General features: G+C 45.7%; 1 protein-coding gene across 6 annotated transcripts in view; it reads right to left on the bottom strand.

The window, feature by feature from the left end:
• tns1b (tensin 1b) overlaps positions 1–15,369 on the bottom strand; it is a 320,407-nt gene that overhangs the window by 268,815 nt on the left and 36,223 nt on the right. Inside the window, exon 1 of one of the 6 annotated variants that reach the window (XM_063213463.1) lies at positions 13,455–13,738. The exons of the other annotated variants lie outside the window; for them this stretch is intronic. Coding sequence (XP_063069533.1) covers positions 13,455–13,469 — 15 coding nt within the window. The 5' untranslated portion in view covers positions 13,470–13,738. Of the gene's footprint in view, positions 1–13,454; positions 13,739–15,369 lie in introns of those variants that run through there. 6 annotated transcript variants of the gene reach the window in all.

Below are 15,369 nucleotides of genomic sequence, written 5' to 3'. Positions count from 1 at the left end.
CACACACACACACACACACACACACACACACACACACACACACACACACACACACACACACACACACACACACACACACACACACACACACATGAACAAAGTGTGAGGTGCTCTGAAGTCACGGCCGCCTGCCCTTCGAAATGGGCTGTCGCCACCACACCCAAGACACTCTATTTCGGCAACCCCACCAGCCCCGCGGCGGCCCTCTCGGTGTACTTTTAGACACTTCGACAACAGGATATGGGGCTGACGGCTCAAGGTCACGCCGCAGTGTTTTGAGCCAAACAGCCTGAAATTCACACCTTGGTCCAAAATAAAAACCAGCTGTTTTTGTGGGCGTGTAGGCATGCGTTTCAGTCAGTCTGCCAGGAAGTGAGTTTGCAAGTCCTCCTTCCATCACATGTTTATCCACGAGAACCAGGGCTGGATTAATGCACAGGCTAGATATGGCTGCAGCCTAGTGGCCCTCATCTACCATGGGGGCCCCCTGCAATGGCGAAAGGGGAAAAATTGCAGAATTGTGACAAGATGCAATACTGAAAAATTGTGTATTTGTGTTCAGTACGGCTGGTAGACATGTTATCCTCGATTCCTAGCTTGTAATTACGACCCTGACTGTGTGCATTTGTCACAAAGTTTGGTTTCTGGGGGGGCCACGTCAACCTGCAGCCTCAGCCCCAGGCCATCTCAGATTTATGAGGAGCAGAGGCGCCACCAGAGGGGGGAAGTCATTCTCATTTCATGTTACATGTCATTATACTTAGCTGATGCTTTTATTCAAGGTGACTTGCAGTGATTAGGCAGGGTATTGGTTACAGTCCCTGGAGCAATCTGGAGTTAGGTTTCTTGATCAAGGACACTTCGGCCATGGATGGAGGTGTAGGGTAGGGTAGGATTCGAACCGGCAACCCTCTGATCTTAACACCACCTCCATAAACAGTAGGCCACGGCTGCCATGCTAAATCTGAATTTGAATCTGACGTTTTCGCAGCACCCCTGATATGAAGACAGGAAATGACCGGTAGTGAAGATAGCCTTTATAGCCCTTACATTAGCTATACTTAAACATTGATATAAAGCTAGCATTTGCCCCTGGGGCTTGGGCCCAGGGCCCTCCTGTATGGGTGTTGGGGGCCCTATTGTGATCATGGCAGGCTGTAAGGGGGGCCCTATCAGTGTTTTGCCCTTGGGCCCTGTGTGCAATTGTTCCGCCACTGACTTGGATTGTATGTTCTGACAAATCACCTATTCCAAAATCAGAACATTCAGATATTTGCCATCTTTGTTACTGTGAATTACTACAATAGCGCTAATTAAAATCGACTTGCTTGTGTGTGAGGTAAGAGACTCAGAGGGCTGTTTAATTCACTGTGGTGGAGCTAGCTGTCTCAGCACTTTGCAGCTAGAGAATGTGACTGCAGCTGTGCCTGTTGAAATGGGATTTGCTGGGCTGGGAGTGTGTGCATGTGTGTGTGTGTGTGTGTGTGTGTGTGTGTGTGTGTGTGTGTGTGTGTGTGTGTGTGTGTGTGTGTGTGTGTGTGTGTGTGTGTGTGTGTGTGTGTGTGTGTGTGTGTGTGTGTGTGTGCGCGTGCGTGTGTGTGGCGTGCGCTTGTATTTTAATATAAATGCTTGAGTTGCTTGAGTATGTCTGTTTAAGTGTGTCTGAGCCCAGTAGCAGCAGGTTTCTCTCAGATACCGCGCCGACCCACAAACCACCACGGCACAGCAGCGAGCGCTGGGGCTGGTGCTGGGGCTGGATGACGTGTCAAACTCAGGGAAAACAGGCGATGGAAATCTTAAACCGCGGCCCAACTTTCCCATGTCATTTTTTTTCAGCACGCACATTAACACACTGCACTTTACTTAAATAAGAAGGGGGAAAACGAGAGTGATAAACTATGCCGGTGAGACCTTATTTTCAGCTGTAATTCATGTGTCAATAGACATGCACTGGGGTTTGGTAGAGGTCCTATGACATCACACAGCCTTGACAGGCAGCGGAGCTGGCTAAAACCTCCCCCATACAGACTTTTTTATATGAGCCTTGACACATTATAGCTCTACAGCTCCTCAAGTGCCAAAAAAGAAACGTCGTTTTCATATAGGACAACATTAAAAATAGAAGGAAACACGAAAGCAGAATGATCCGTATACATGGGTGCTGATTTTTTGTTTCCCCCTGGCTGCGTCATCCTGGCAGCGCACAACTCAACCTCTGATTGCTGGAAACCGCTGTCGGTCCAAAAATGAGCTCACATGGTTGGCTGCCAGTGTCTTGCCCCTCCTCACAACATTGTGTTTATAAACAAAAAAAACATGCATGCATGCACCAAAAAAGTAACTTCCTAAAGGCCCCTGGTGTCAAAAGAAGTGTCGTTTTCACATAGAACCAAATAAAAAGAGAAAAACACATTTGACTGATCATTATGGCATCCACCAAGAAATGGCTTGCAAAATGGCTTCCTTCTAAACAGAGTTCAATTACAGATGAAGACATGGCACTGAGACCCTGATTGGCAATGCAGATGATTCATGGATCCAATTATCCTCTCCCCCTCCCCTCATTGATTCCCGCGGGCCATTACGCCAATTGAAAGACTTACAAATACTAAGCAGCCACGCAAGTAGATTAAATGGAAATTTCATCCCGACGTAGAATCAATGGCCAATCTACACAAGACCTAGACAGCGGCCGGCAGTTATATACAAACAGGAACGCATGAGAGACAGAGAGCAAAAGAAAAAGAGAAACAGAGAAAGTGAATTACATTTCCATTAAAAACCACAGCCTTGTTAGCTAAGCTGTTTGTCATAAAGCCTTTCCAGAACTCACAGATGTACGAAGGGGGCCACCCACGTTATGAAACAAAATCCATTTAGAGAGAAAAACCATCTGATACCCCCGAGGAAACCGTCCCGGTGTGTATGTCATCCTGACAAGCACTGCACGGACATGACACTAAGTGAAGAGAAAAATCTTTAAACTGCAAGTTATCCTGTGGAATTAACTGTCTTTCAAAAGAAAATAATGGAAGGAACAGGTTCTGTGGGTCCTTGAAATTCACAGTCTTATGCTTACATATGAAAAGAAAAATAGCTTCAGCTTTAAGAACCTACTTGTAAGGTCCATCCCATTGGACGACTGAGTAATTGGCTGTTTCTGGTGTACCCTTTTAACACCGATCGGGGATGGAAGGAGGAGAAGTGCAGGTCTGGATAACCCCCCTACAGCAGTGGTTCTCAACCTTTTTTAAAGGGACACTGTGTGAGATTTTTAGTTGTTTATTTCTGGAATTCATGCTGCCCATTCACTAATGTTACCTTTTTCATGAATACTTACCACGACCGTCAAATTCTAAGTATTCATTATGACTGGAAAAATAGCCATTTTTAGCTGCAAAAATGACTCTACTTGGACCATACTAGAAAATATTTGTTAATTACTTAGTAAACTTTCATGTAAAGATCAAATTTGGCAATAGGCAGCCCAGTTTCAATGAGCAGCATAGTTGCAGTACCTTTTTTGACCATTTCCTGCACAGTGTCCCTTTAAAGAAATGCCCCATGACCTCATCATAAGCATGATGAGAGAGGGACTGTAAAGCCAGCACTTGCTAATAGTTAAGGAGGCCATCTTAGTGAAGGAGGCCATCTTGACAACAACACCTCCCACCTTAACTATGGCCCCTCAAAGGATAGACTTGGGCTGGATCTCAAATCACGCACTTGTGCACTTCGGGCACTACGTTTCAGTGCGTAACTAATACGGTATACGCACTGAAACATGAACACTAAAGTGCACAAGTGCACCATTTGAGATTCAGCCTTGGAATTTCTGCTTTGCAATTATTGTATAAGTTATTACATTTTTGGGGCTTCATATCATATTCATATATCATACTTCCAATGGAACTGCACAACATGGCATTTCCGATCATGATAGTCACATGCCTCTGATGCCAGCTACTATCCCACCCCACCCACCACCCACCTTGACTACCAAATCTTCTGCGGGAAAAAACTGGACAGGAAGGGAAGACAAGTCCTTCAGGATTATCCCAAGTAGAGACCGGCTGGGTGGGTGCCGCACAGTGCACTGAATGCAGCTCTAATTGGCCAACTATTGTCACCAAACGGGAGACTCCTGTGTGGCCCCCAAGACTAGACAAAGCCCAGAGAAAAGAAAGAAACAGGAAAAATGGAAGCAAAAAAAGAGAGAGGGAGAGAATAGGCATGGGGTAAAGAAAAAAAACAGAGAAAAGAATGCCCTCTCTACTCTACCCCTTGTAGCAGTCTCTCCCTCCCTGAGGATCTTCTCTTCTGTGGGTGCCAGAGTAGGGGCCTCTTCCCCTCTTCTCCAGCTGAAGGGCCCTCACCACAAGCAAGCCAGTGAATGGAGCTCTGTCAGACAGGGCTGTGGGAAACACCGAGGCCTGCTGGAGGTCAAGCCATCCCACCCTCACCGCGTATCTGCAGGGCACAGCCCCAATAGTGTACATCATTGTGGAGCACCATAGCCTGCGAGCCAAGCAGGGTTTTACAATCCCCTTATACCAGTGGTTCTCAAAGTTCTTCAGACCGAGGACCACTTTTTCTCCAAACAAATGTTCAGGGACCACCTGTCAATTGAATTGTCAGTTGACAGGTCGTCGCCTTAGGATTATAGGGTTCTATCTGACATTTTGGTCGAAATTGAGTTATTGCCATAGTCATATTATAGTAGCACTGCTTTACATCCTAGAATGTGTTTTTTAACGTTTTATGCATTTTTCACAACCATAAGGTTCTATCTGCAAAACTGCACTTCAACTTAGAATTATAGGTAGGGTGACCAGATTTGGGTTTGTAAAAAGGAAGACACTTTGGGGGGGGGGGGGGTCATCGGTGTATCTGTGTATCTACAGGTATGAAAGTATATAGGCCTATGGGTATGAGGTATGATAGTAGGCCTATAAAGTATCAACGCATCCAAAATGGTCATTTGTTTAAAAGCCTCTCAAACTTTTTGGCATGCACATTCATTTGTCTACCATAAATGACAAATAAAATCTCTTCAGTTACGCCTATAGGCCTATCATATAATTTGTGTGATCATATGATGCAGAGTGTGCCTTTGTTACAATCCTAGATAGTAGGCCTAACACCTATATTGGAGTAGTTTAACAGCATAACAATGCAGCTCAATTTCATAGGCCTATTCTAATTTCTGCATTAGGTTTTTAAAAATAGATTCACCATCATGTAGGCCCATCTCAGCCATTCCCCACAAATATGAATGGCATTAGGCTATATAACATTGGAAACTAAATGTAAAAAACACAACATTTGTGGTTTTCAACTGAATTGATAATGAAGTTCTATTAGGCTACATTTTAGGCTTAATATGTTTATAAGACACCTCACAATTTACCCCTCCACTGTCATCCATTAGGCCTATTAGGCTATTTGTAGTGGCATGGTTAGCAATGGGCACTGCAGCCATTAAGAGAGGAACTGGAGTTTTCCCATTAATAAGATAACCCATACAGCCTTACAGCGTTATCAATAACTGCAAAGGCAATAGACAGAAGAAGCTGATGTGGAAGAAGCTTAATTTCTTAACTCAGGAATGAGTCCTTCTAGCTCCGAGAAATTGCTTTTGCAAATAACTTGTCAGATCATGAAAGAATTTTTAGGCTAAGTCTTGTGACAAGGTGTAACAAAACTTGTACCTCCCTAAATGATGGATTTGGTGGTGTTACTAGGCATACTCCTGTGTTAGATTACCTTCATACCTGGCTTCACACGCAAGATTTTTTTTTCAACTCCACCGCGAACGTGCATTTGCGTTTCTATCGGCATTGCAGTCTGTCGAACTGGCGGACAGATGCGCTTTCGCTTGTAAACATGGGGCGCACTGGCTAGTCCCCCTAGGCTACTTCTTTCGGACTCATGGTGCGAAGTGGCTATATTGATGAGAAGGGCGTGACTAATTTGTGAACTGTAGAGAGAAACCTGGAGTGGAGTCAAATGGAACGGAGTGAAAATGACAGTGCAGATGAATTAGGTCTATATTTCAGGCAGTCCAACAAAATCCTGGACATTTCTGAAATTTCCCCCGGACATTTTTTTAGGTCTCAAAAGTAGGACATGTCCGGGGAAAACCGGACGTCTGGTCACCCTATAAATTATAGGGTTCTATCTGACACAATTGAATGTAGCAGCTTTGCAAAGCGGCTAATCAGCTGCTTTTTCATTTGTTATGATACCAACGCATGTCTCCGGTCTCAGTGCTAACATTGCCTCGCAAAATGTTGCAAATATGAGCTTCTGTTTGCCATTCAAAGCAAGGATGGCGACTCCAATGCACCCCCGCTTATTTAATCAGCAAAAGGCGGAGCTATGCACCAGGTTGGACAGATCTTGCAACTACAGTGACACTGGTGTAGCCCACGTCAGAAAGTTGAGGTCGAAACACATTCAAAGAACAAACGTGGCAATTCTTAATCCCATGCTTGCCAATAAGCTGTGCTGACGTGAGGCAACATTAGGTTTTGCGTTGCGTTGGGTCAGAATTGCTCATAAAGTGGCCTATCATGGACATGACCAAACTTAGGCTATCAATATTAAGCCTACCTTATCACATAGCTTTTACGATGAGATGCTATCACAATTGATTTTACCAAGCTAAGCAGTCCCTGTAGGAAGATAGTAATGACAGCAATCTTTACGCACGTGTTCAAGACTATAGACAGCGCTTGTATTTGACCAAAGTGCTCGCTGGTTGCGCATGGTGTAGGCTACCAGCATGGTAATCTGACTAATATACAATGGCTTTGGTTCACTATTATTATTTTTGACACATTTTGGTTCCCACTCCAATAATGGGACAAACGTTACAATAAAATATCGTTAGGCCTATCTATCTAGGCCTATCTATCTAATTTTGCCATGGCTAACCTTTCCCAGGTGCCACCTGTGGAACAGGTGCTGCATATCCTATTGGGCTTTTTTTGTTAATTTAATCCGATGGCTGTATAGTTAAGATTTTCTGGAGGCTTTTAGCATATTTAAGATTGTGTAGCTTTTATTAGGTCTATTTAAGATAATGTAGTGGTCTCAATGACAGATTACACTGACCCAGGCCAAGTGACCGCAAGAACCAAGGGGTCCTAAAGCTCATCATCCACGCTACAGTTTCAATATCACTTTTAAAACATTGTGCATATCATTATTCATCCTTTGCAGGAAGGCTACCTGGTAAAAGTGGGTAATGTATTATATGCAGCCCTGGAATAGTCTGGCAGCAATAGTGCAGTTTTACTGCAGTATGCAATATTTTAGAAACACAACTCCATACTATACAAAAATATTTCACTTAACTCTAATGCATATTTGAATTGTATTGCAGTGCTAACAGATCTACACCTGGTATTTTACAGTAAATTACATAATATTAGGCCTACACTTACCATATGCTTTTCATCCAAAGGGACTTACAGTACAAGGTATTGGTACAGAGTATTGGCTACAGTCCCTGGAGAAGTAAGAGGTTAGATTCCTTGCACAAGGGCATATCAGCCAGGGAGTGAGACACTGAGTGGTAGGGTGGGTTTCAAACCTGTAACAATCTGCTTTAAAGTCTCCTTAACCACTTGGCCAGGGGTGGAGAAACTTTTGCATCTGTACTATGAACACAAATCAGGATTTCCCCCTGCACTTTAGGCCTATATTGAAGGCGGCCACCTTCACAACAGACCCCACCTTCACTAGGTCCTCTGAAAATGCAACTTAATTGTATTGCAAATGTAATTCCTAAGAATACTTTACAAAATATGTCATATTTCATGTGAAGCTGCATAACATTAAAAGTATATCGGGCCCGGATAAGATGATTACGGCCCTTGGGACATAGGTTCTCAGCCACACTGGGCCATGGGCCTTGGCAAAAAAAAAATCGACATTTTTGGGCTCCATTCTGGTATTGTGTTAAAATTGACTTTTTTCCCTCATTTTCTTACGGAACAAGCCCCTGAACCCCTAATAACCAAGGGTTTCTAATATCTAGGTTAATCTCTATCTAACTACGGGTATTGTATAAATACATACAATATATTCATATATATATAGGCCTACAGTGGCTTGAAATCTCCAAATACCAATTAATACTCTTTAAATAGTGTTGTTACATTTGTATTAGTTGTATTGTATTAGTAATCTATGAGTTTTGTTCAGAAATCATTGTTAATTTCTATGTTTTGGTAGATAGAACCCTATAATTCTAAAAACATTTTGCGGCAAGGTTCTATCTACATTCTACCTGTTTAAAAAACACCACTTCCAAATGTTCAATGATTTTAATATTTCAGATTTAGAGTTCATTTAAGGTGTCTTTAAGTCTAGTGTATCAAATTAACATTTTCCATATGCCAATTATGATCTACAGAGTGCCCCAATTATACAGTGCAAAATCGCATCGTACAGCAATACATACAGTGGCCTGCAATCTCCAAATACCACTTAATTTTCTTTAAACAGTGTTGTTACAACTATTTTATTAGTAATCTATGAGTTTTGTTCAGAAATTATTGTTAATTTTGATGTTTTGGTAGATAGAACCTTATAATCCTAAAAACATTTTGCGATTTCAGTGCAATAAGGTTCTATCTACATTTTACCTGTTTTAAAAAACACCACTTCCAAATGTTAGATGATTTTAATATTTCAGATTTAGAGTTCATTGAAGGTGTCTTTAAGTCTAGTGTATCAAACAAACCTATTCCATATGCCACTTCTGATCTACAGAGTGCAAAATCTTTAAACCTCAATATCTCAGAACTGGTCAAAAGTCAGATAGAACCCTATAATCCTAAGGCGACGATGTGCTAATTTGACGCTACTAATTTTAATGCAGATCAGTTAGTTTTTATTCATATTACAAGCCTGTCTTATTGTGGTGAAGCTGTGTTTAGCTGTGTAATAATGTTACAAATATTGCCGACTGCTAGCTTGTCCTGGAAAAGTAGAATTCCCCTCGCGGACCACCTGAGCTCTGTCGCGGACCACCACTGGTCCCTGGACCACACTTTGAGAATCACTGCCTTATACGACCACCACCACCTCCACCATCATCACCATCCCCCATCTGCCCAACAGCAGACCTCGCCTAGTCTCCAGTATCAACCCCACCTCTTATACACACATTGCACACACACGTTGCACACATACACATGCACACATTGCACACAAGCACACACACACACACACACACACACACACACACACACACACACACACACACACACACACACACACACACACACACACACACACACACACACACACACACACACACACACACACCACCGCCACCACCATACCAACCACACCACCCCCCCACCCCCACCCCCACCCCACCCCCCCAAAAAAATACTGTCCCTTTTATATGGGCAAGCGATCCTTAAATTCCAACGCGCTTGAGGGACGCCTTTAATTAACTACTGCACATTTCAGCTCGTGCTCCGAACAGTGTTGGCAGTGTCTGCGGTGCACGGGGGTCAAACGCACCCCACTCTTCGGGTCTGGCAGGCGGGTCACCTGCGGTTTAATGAACACTTGCTTTCAAAAGGCTCCTCTTGGCTCTCCCCCTGCCTGGTGGCTAAGAGAGAAAAGGGTGGAACTGATGAAAAAGGCACAGAGGAGAGGAGAGGAGAGGAGAGGAGAGGAGAGGAGAGGAGAGGAGAGGAGAGGAGAGGAGAGGAGAGGAGAGGAGAGGAGAGTAAGGAGAGGAGAGGAGAGGAGAGGAGAGGAGAGGAGAGGAGAGGAGAGGAGAGGAGAGGAGAGGACTAGTGGACACTATACACTATACAGTATATCTTGTATCTTGATTCACATGGCTTCTCTTTTCACAGGAACCTGTAAAGAATAACGTTTGCTCTTCACTGTGCCAAACCCACAGAAATGGAACATACATTTTGATGATTCTGGACATCCTATCTTATTATCTACTCTGTATATGCAAAACATCGATACATCTTCGGTCGGTGCAGTGATATATCCTATTATAGATGGGCCAAAACATGGATTGTCTAGATCTCCAAAGCAGTTCTCCATGCAGATCAAACAACCAAAAGACAATGGATTGAAACAGTTCACATCTCCAAAGGGACCTAGAGGGATGTGTTGCTTCTGCTTAGGAGAGCAGGGGGCCTCAGTGAAACAACAGCAAGGTCATGTTGCCTTCACAGAGGCATCACCCCGGAGCCCTTTCAAAGGTCACTGTGTTTGGCTTACTACTCACCAGTGCAGTCCAATGGGCACACACCCTTGCATGGACACACACACAGACACACACACACACACACACACACACACACACACACACACACACACACACACACACACACACACACACACACACACACACACACACACACACACACATGGACGGACACACGAACAGACGAATGGACGCACGTATGCAGGCATGCACACACGCACACACACACACACACACACACACACACACACACACACACACACACACACACACACACACACACACACACACACACACACACACACACACACACACACACACATGGACGGACACACGAACAGACGAATGGACGCACGTATGCAGGCATGCACACACGCACACACACACACACACACACACACACACACACACACACACACACACACACACACACACACACACACACACACACACACACACACACACAGGGGCAGACCGAAGTAATCTGGCAAGCCATTGCCCTGGCTTCAGAGTTGTGAGTGAAGGGATGCGTAGAGCAGAGAGAGAGAGAGAGAGAGAGAGAGAGAGAGAGAGGGAGAGAGAGAGAGACAGAGAGAGAGAGACAGAGAGAGAGAGACAGAGAGAGAGAGAGAGAGAGAGAGAGAGAGAGAGAGAGAGAAAGATGAAGAGAGAGAGAGACGGAGGGGTCCAAGGAGATACGCTCCACTTGCAGCACTCTAAAGGAGGATCCCCGACATATAAAGAGGTGCACTGGGACTAAATGAACCCCCCTGCCCCGCCCCGCAAGTGACTAGCAGCCACTGTGACCAGGAATTCAGGACACGCACGGACACACAAGCGCACCGGGAGCTCCCGTCGTCACCATCCATGCAGAGGCGGAGTGCAGAACCAAAACACATTCAGAGGGCTACACCTTTCCAACCGCCTTTTATGAGCTCCTTTGTAATGGGGCATGTGGACTTGACCTGTGTCCAGGCCGCCACAATGGGCCTTTTCATCATTAAGCACTCAAGATTGACCCAAGGTATCGACCTTCAAATTAGATTCACTACTTCCGTGTCTATATTGCAGGACTAAGAACTTATTTCATTGCGCTCTCTTTTTTTTTGCTGACACACACCCAAATGGAATTAGAGTGTGGTCATCTATTTCCTCTGTGTCTGTTGAGAAAAATAGAATGGTATGAATTACCTTCCATTCAACCTCGCCTGATTTGATAAAGGTTATTGGCTGAGGTGGATGGGACACATCATATGATATATTGGATGTTGGTGGTTAGAGGTGGATGCATCGCCGCTTCCTGGGCCCAGCTGCCTGTTCTCCTTCAGGACCGAAAATAGCCAAACATATCGGTCGAGCTCCTGCCAAGACAATCGACTCTGGCCCTACCGTGGCTGATATGGTAGGGCACACGTTTACCACTTGGGCGACCCGGGTTCGATTCTCGGTCCGGGTCCTTTGCCGGTCCTTCCCCATCTCTCTCTCCCAGCTCACTTCCTGTCTCTCCTTCACTATCCTGTCTCATAAAAACCAATAAAGGCTGAAAAGCCCCCAAAAAAATACTTTAAAAAAAGACAATCGACTCTGTTGTCCGCCACCGCCACAAATGACAACAAAACAACAGGCCCTGCTGTGGCACAAACGGAAGGGCACTCGTCTATCATATGGCTGACCCGGGTTCGATTCCCAGCCCGGGTCCTTTGCCGGCCTTTCCCCGTCTCTCTCTCCCCACTCGCTCCCTGTCACCACCTTCACTGTACCTACCATAACATTAAGTAAAAAAGGCCAAAAAAAATCTTTAAAAAACAACAACAAAGGAAAGAGCATGCTGATGCTCAGCATCATCACGAGACGCCCAATGACTAACAGCATTCGTGACGCAAGGCACATAGACTGATGATGCACAATACAAATGAGCAAACAAACGAAGAAGCTGATAAAAATCACTAAAACTGCCTTTAAGTGTGACTCCAAATGACAGTTAATTGCTTTGGTTTGACTTTGGTTCGCCTACTTAACTAACTCCTTCACATTTACAAGCCAAGCCAACAGTCAGTCTGAATGAGGGAGACGGCATTCAATGACAAGAGTAACCATAAATCTACAGAAACTAGGGCACCACCAGAACTTTGAGTTTTTTTCCCTGGTAAACGCAATTACCCAACCTGAGAAACTTTAATTACCCTTGGTATGCAAAGCAACAAAAGGCAGTCTTTTATCTGTGAATGGACTAAATTTAACCTTTTAAATGGCCATGAAACATCCTCTCCCGGGCCTTGCAAGCATAAGCCAGGGCTCAGTGTGGGTAACTTGGCAACCCCGTGGCATGCCACTTAAAGCCGCAAGCTTGAACCCGAGCAGCCATCAGACAAAAGCTGTCAGACTTCACAGGAAGTCTTTGCGAGAGCTCATCCCCCCCTCAGAGGGAAGTAGATGTAAACAACATGATTCCAAAGAAGAGTTCCGATGTGTTTTCGAGGCATCTGATTGGCTATCTAGGTGGGGGAGGGGTGGGGGTGGGGGTGAGTGGTGAGGGAAGGGAAGACCGCCACCAACGTTGCACTTCACTAGAGTCTGTGGCACACCTCGCTCCCTCACTCACTGACAAGTTGAGGCAAGGAGCCAGCCGACAAACAATGTTTCTCAGCTCAGGGGGCGGCACTTTGCTGGGGTTTTTTTTATTATTTGACTGAGACACTAACAAAAAGAAAAAGAAAAACAATGAAGAAGAAAAGACAAACATAAACAGACAGAAAGAAAACAAACTAAACTGTATCAATACACAGATAAACCCTGCAAAAAAAGGATGCACCAAGTATTAAGTGTGTAAAAAACATGATAAAATGTAGATAGGGCCAACAAACACACTGTCAAATCGCAATATCTAACCATTAACCCTAAGAAGATTCTTCGCCATAACCTTTGCCACCAACAAGCCATTAACGAAGTCAAGCAGAAGAATGTGCTGTTTACGAAGAATGCCACACGTACGTCCTTATCTACAAAAAGCCAACCAATCGCCTAAGACAGCTGTGGGCTGAAGAAGTTACGCAAGACAGCAGGCAACCTTTCCACGTCCTTCGTTGTTTACAAAGTGTCTGACCACAGTTCTGTCCTCGTGCGCTGGGCTGCGCAGCGCAGTGCTGTGCTGAAACGGCTCACAAGCAAAGACAGCAGTCAGGGCACACACACTCACCAGCCAGAAGGACATTGCAGAGCTGTGTCCTCCACAACACTTGTCTGTAGGTCCCTCCACGTCTGTCTGTCAGTCTGTCAGTCGGTCCCGTGAAACTTCAGATCAGAGTAGCCTCCTGCTGCTGCTGTAGGGGGGTCCAGAACACAGTAACGCGGGCTGGGTCGTGCCGAATCCTACGCGGACAGTGCCACCACAGTCCCCTCCTCAGTGCTGTCGAGCTGCCTACACTGCGAGTCCGAGTCCAACAGTCTCGGCTTTGTCCTGACATATTTCCTGACTTGCATTGTTCGTGTTGGAAGAGGAAACACACACACACACTTACACAGACACACTTCAACACACACACACAACCACACACAGACAAACACAGTTTTATCGAAACAGATAGTCCCGAGGGGATGTGATCTGGAGGCGACGTGCCGTGTGACTGGACCAGGGGGAAAGTTTTTCTTTCCTTTACGCTTTCTGCGGAAAAGGTCAAAGTTTAACCGACGCTCTCACACGCCGCAGGGATCTCAGGCAAGGCAGGCAGGGCAGGCTCGGCTCTGCCAGGCTAGTTAACGCCGGCGTTGATCATTGACAGGACTTTCAAATCAAGTCTGCCAAGTAGGAGACAAGCGTGCCGCGCCGGCTAGGCTATTGCACAGCGGGACCATGGGAGCCTCGGCCAGGGCCGCTGACAGCTTTTGTTGGGCCCGGGACAAAGTCATCTGAAAGGGCCCTCTACCCAATACATACAATGTAATGGGGACCCAATTATGGGCCCCCTATATCCCTGGGCCCGGGGACAACATACCCATTTGCCCCCCGCTGTCGGCGGGCCTGGCCTCGACAGTCTCCTTTCCAAGGGTCCTCATAAGAATAAATAATGACCTTACACGACTCCTGCAGGGCTCCTGCGAGGGAGAGAAAAAATGACTTTGATGGGTCTACTACTGCTTTGGCCCTGACTGAATTACAGTTATGTGGAAGCAGGTAAACTGAAGCGACCTGTCCTTTCCATTACACCACAGAGGCCGGGAGATTTATTAAGGATAAGCGGTCCAAATAAAGAAGCAAAGGGTACCGTAGCTTATGTTGGAATTTTACGGCCCAATAAACTTTGCATTTACCGTAAGTGAAAGGAACCAACACATTCATTTTTTGCTTTAGTGACACAGAGTAAGCCACCGGATTGGGTATCCCTGTAATTCATAGACAGTGTCTTAATGCGCGTCTCATGCTGTTCATAAATACAGGGCTAGACGGCTTGTCTGTCGTTCTGATGTCCTCAAAAGAGTGCCTCTCCACTGAGATACACTTTCTCCTCTGGGCTCTGGGCTGATCAAGCGTAAATCAGGCGGGCTAGAAAACAAAAAGGCCCCATCCCATCCAGCCTGAGGAGGCTCCTGGGCCATAAAAGTTAAAGGTCCGAGGCAAGACCACATGCATGAGTGCTGCTCCAGGGGGGTGCGGCAGGTGGGGGGCAGGTGACCTGCCGCGTCCTGGAACCTGTACTCCTCGCAGGGGATACTTAGCGGAAGGGTGAAGGGGTCATGGGCAAAAGCAGACAGCACTACGAGGGCAGACAGGTCAGAACCCCCATGACCAAAATTGACGGGGGTGGGGCACATTAGCCTGATTATCATCGACTTTCAAATCTCTTCGAGACTTGTTCTGACCAAGAGCATAACAATTAGCATTTCCCATACGGCATGGTTGACCCGACTCTCACAAAGGGGGGAGGAGTTCCCGATTTTTCTGGAGCTCAGAAACTATATTGGTATTGCTCCTGGCCTGACTAGAAGCAACGTTAAAGGTGTTGCATCACTAGGAGGGCACGGCCTGGCTAGGGGCACACTGCTCCTCACTCCATCTCAGCAAACACAGTCCTCAGACAGCAGGTCAAGTCCCACCACCAGGGGCGCAGCAGAGG

Source organism: Engraulis encrasicolus, chromosome 13 (assembly GCF_034702125.1).
Source record: "Engraulis encrasicolus isolate BLACKSEA-1 chromosome 13, IST_EnEncr_1.0, whole genome shotgun sequence".
Taxonomy (NCBI): domain Eukaryota; kingdom Metazoa; phylum Chordata; class Actinopteri; order Clupeiformes; family Engraulidae; genus Engraulis; species Engraulis encrasicolus.
Note: the sequence above shows the minus strand (reverse complement) of the source record. Positions and strands in the feature narration are given on the sequence as shown.